The sequence below is a fragment of the Armigeres subalbatus genome, chromosome 1, assembly GCF_024139115.2.
Source record: "Armigeres subalbatus isolate Guangzhou_Male chromosome 1, GZ_Asu_2, whole genome shotgun sequence".
NCBI lineage: Eukaryota > Metazoa > Arthropoda > Insecta > Diptera > Culicidae > Armigeres > Armigeres subalbatus.
Genome location: NC_085139.1, coordinates 158,332,023 through 158,333,904, shown reverse-complemented (window position 1 = coordinate 158,333,904; position 1,882 = coordinate 158,332,023). Strand labels below are relative to the sequence as shown.

Genomic DNA, 1,882 nt, shown 5'->3' with positions numbered 1-1,882 from the left:
ATTGTTCACAAAACATCTCAAGATTTTTTCAAAATTCTTGAGTTGACTCACCTTACTATGTTGTACAACTCTTAAGGTCTGTCTCATTTGGAGAATGAATGAATGTCTATTCTACTGTGTACCTACCTAATTGTATATTCATTAATCATATTGGTAACGTTGCTTTTCAAGAACAATTCTAGCATGCCATCTTATTCAGCGCCTTCAAATTTGAACTAAGCCCTTTTCCTCTGAAAGGTTTTAACGGTCGGGCAACTTGGTGATTAGCCATCTCACTTTAAAGATAAGAGGATCAGTAAGGTTAACAGTTATAAGCTTCAATTCGTTATGGAAATGAATTCAAAAGTTTCTGCATTGCTTGCTGTGCAATATTAATAACCCTTTCCATTAAAAAATTGTACCACTGAAGCTGGGTTGGAGTGTCGTCATATTGTAACAATAACGCTTTCATATGATAGAGTCGAAATTCAACTTTATTCGGAAAACACCAAATGACCAATATTCTTAACTATTTTGTAAAACGTTTTTAATGGTATACTCAAACATCTCTTTGTTGATCGATTTCAAGTGCTGAATCTCTTTCTTCAACTTTATAATTTCGTCTTGCTGATTGGACACGTTCCCGCCGTTAGTATTGCTGCTTGTGTTATCCAGTCCTTTGTACGTCACCGATTCGCGCACATTATCCTTCACGTCAACTTCCACGACAAGATCGTCGATCTTTTCACTCGAATAGACCATCTTTTGAAATGGTTGAAACTGTAGACGAGGCTTTATCTCTTGGTCAAACATTGCTTTTGGCGTTAGCATAAACTGTGCATTTGTGATTACGCCCTTATGGGGAATCATTCGCAATTGTTGGCGGCTTTTGGAGTGCCATAAAAAGACATTTTCGTCAGCACCTCCGGATAGCAGGGTTTCACCGTCTATCGAAACCGAAAGGCAAGTGACGGCTTTTTTGTGACCCAGAAAGACATTTTTATGTTGTTGTTTCCGGTCCACGTGATACTCCTTAGTACGAGGCGGAGATAGAAGGCTAAAACTGTAAATAGGGCCTTCATTTGTTCCAACAAATACATTCGATTCGAGTGTGTCCATTGTGACGGAAGACAGAGGCTCCTGAAAAACCAAATTCAGGAGCATAGAACCGGATGATAAGTCGTATATTTTACATGTGCGATCGGAAGAAACAGAGCAGAACAAAGCTTTCATGCCTCCCTTTCCAACGTATAAATCCGTCACCGGAAGCGCATGATCAGAAAAGGAATAAAATGCACTGAAAGACTGCTTCTGAAACACCCGAACGACTTGCGATAAGCTCCAAACAAGCACCATTCCGTCGTGCCCAGCGCTCAGGAAATGTGTCCCATCATCCGTAAAACGGATAACGTTCACCGTTTGATAATGTCGGGAAATCGTCGCCAGCATAGCTCCCGTGGCCATCTGATACACGTTGATAGTTTCTTGCACTGCCACCACACAGTAAGCACCATCTGGTGAAACCGCTACCGCCGTGGGTCGTCCCGGTAGTATGAATCGTGTAGCGATAGCTTCATGCCTGTTAATCGGCCAAATGTGTAGCATAGGTTTCACCATATTTCCCGTCAGAATATACTGATCGGATATCGTGGCCAGAGTGCGAGCGCCAGCAGCACCCCCGCCTTTGTATGAAATAAGATGCGTCCCCGTGCGGACGTCCCATACGCAACAACTCCATAGTTGGTCACTGGAATCACTGGTTATTGCTACCTCAACACAATCAGACATTTTAGCTCCTAAAAACTAAAATTATAATAAATTCAAACGAATCCGTGTGAAACTGAAACACGTTTTATACTGCACCAAAATTTTGAACTGAATGAAAACAACAAACTCTAATACC

The 1,882-nt window shown here is 41.4% G+C and overlaps 1 protein-coding gene across 1 annotated transcript; it reads right to left on the bottom strand.

Annotated features, from left to right (window-relative positions):
• Positions 1-455: 455 nt before the first annotated feature.
• LOC134207861 (WD repeat-containing protein 18-like) lies at positions 456-1,882 on the bottom strand. The gene has a single exon (XM_062683816.1). The coding sequence runs from the start codon at positions 1,765-1,767 to the stop codon at positions 505-507; it is 1,263 nt and encodes a 420-aa protein (XP_062539800.1). The 5' UTR covers positions 1,768-1,882; the 3' UTR covers positions 456-504.

Excerpts from the sequence above, each read along its gene's own strand:
- LOC134207861 (XM_062683816.1), bottom strand. The coding sequence starts at position 1,767 with ATGTCTGATTGTGTTGAGGTAGCAATAACCAGTGATTCCAGTGACCAA.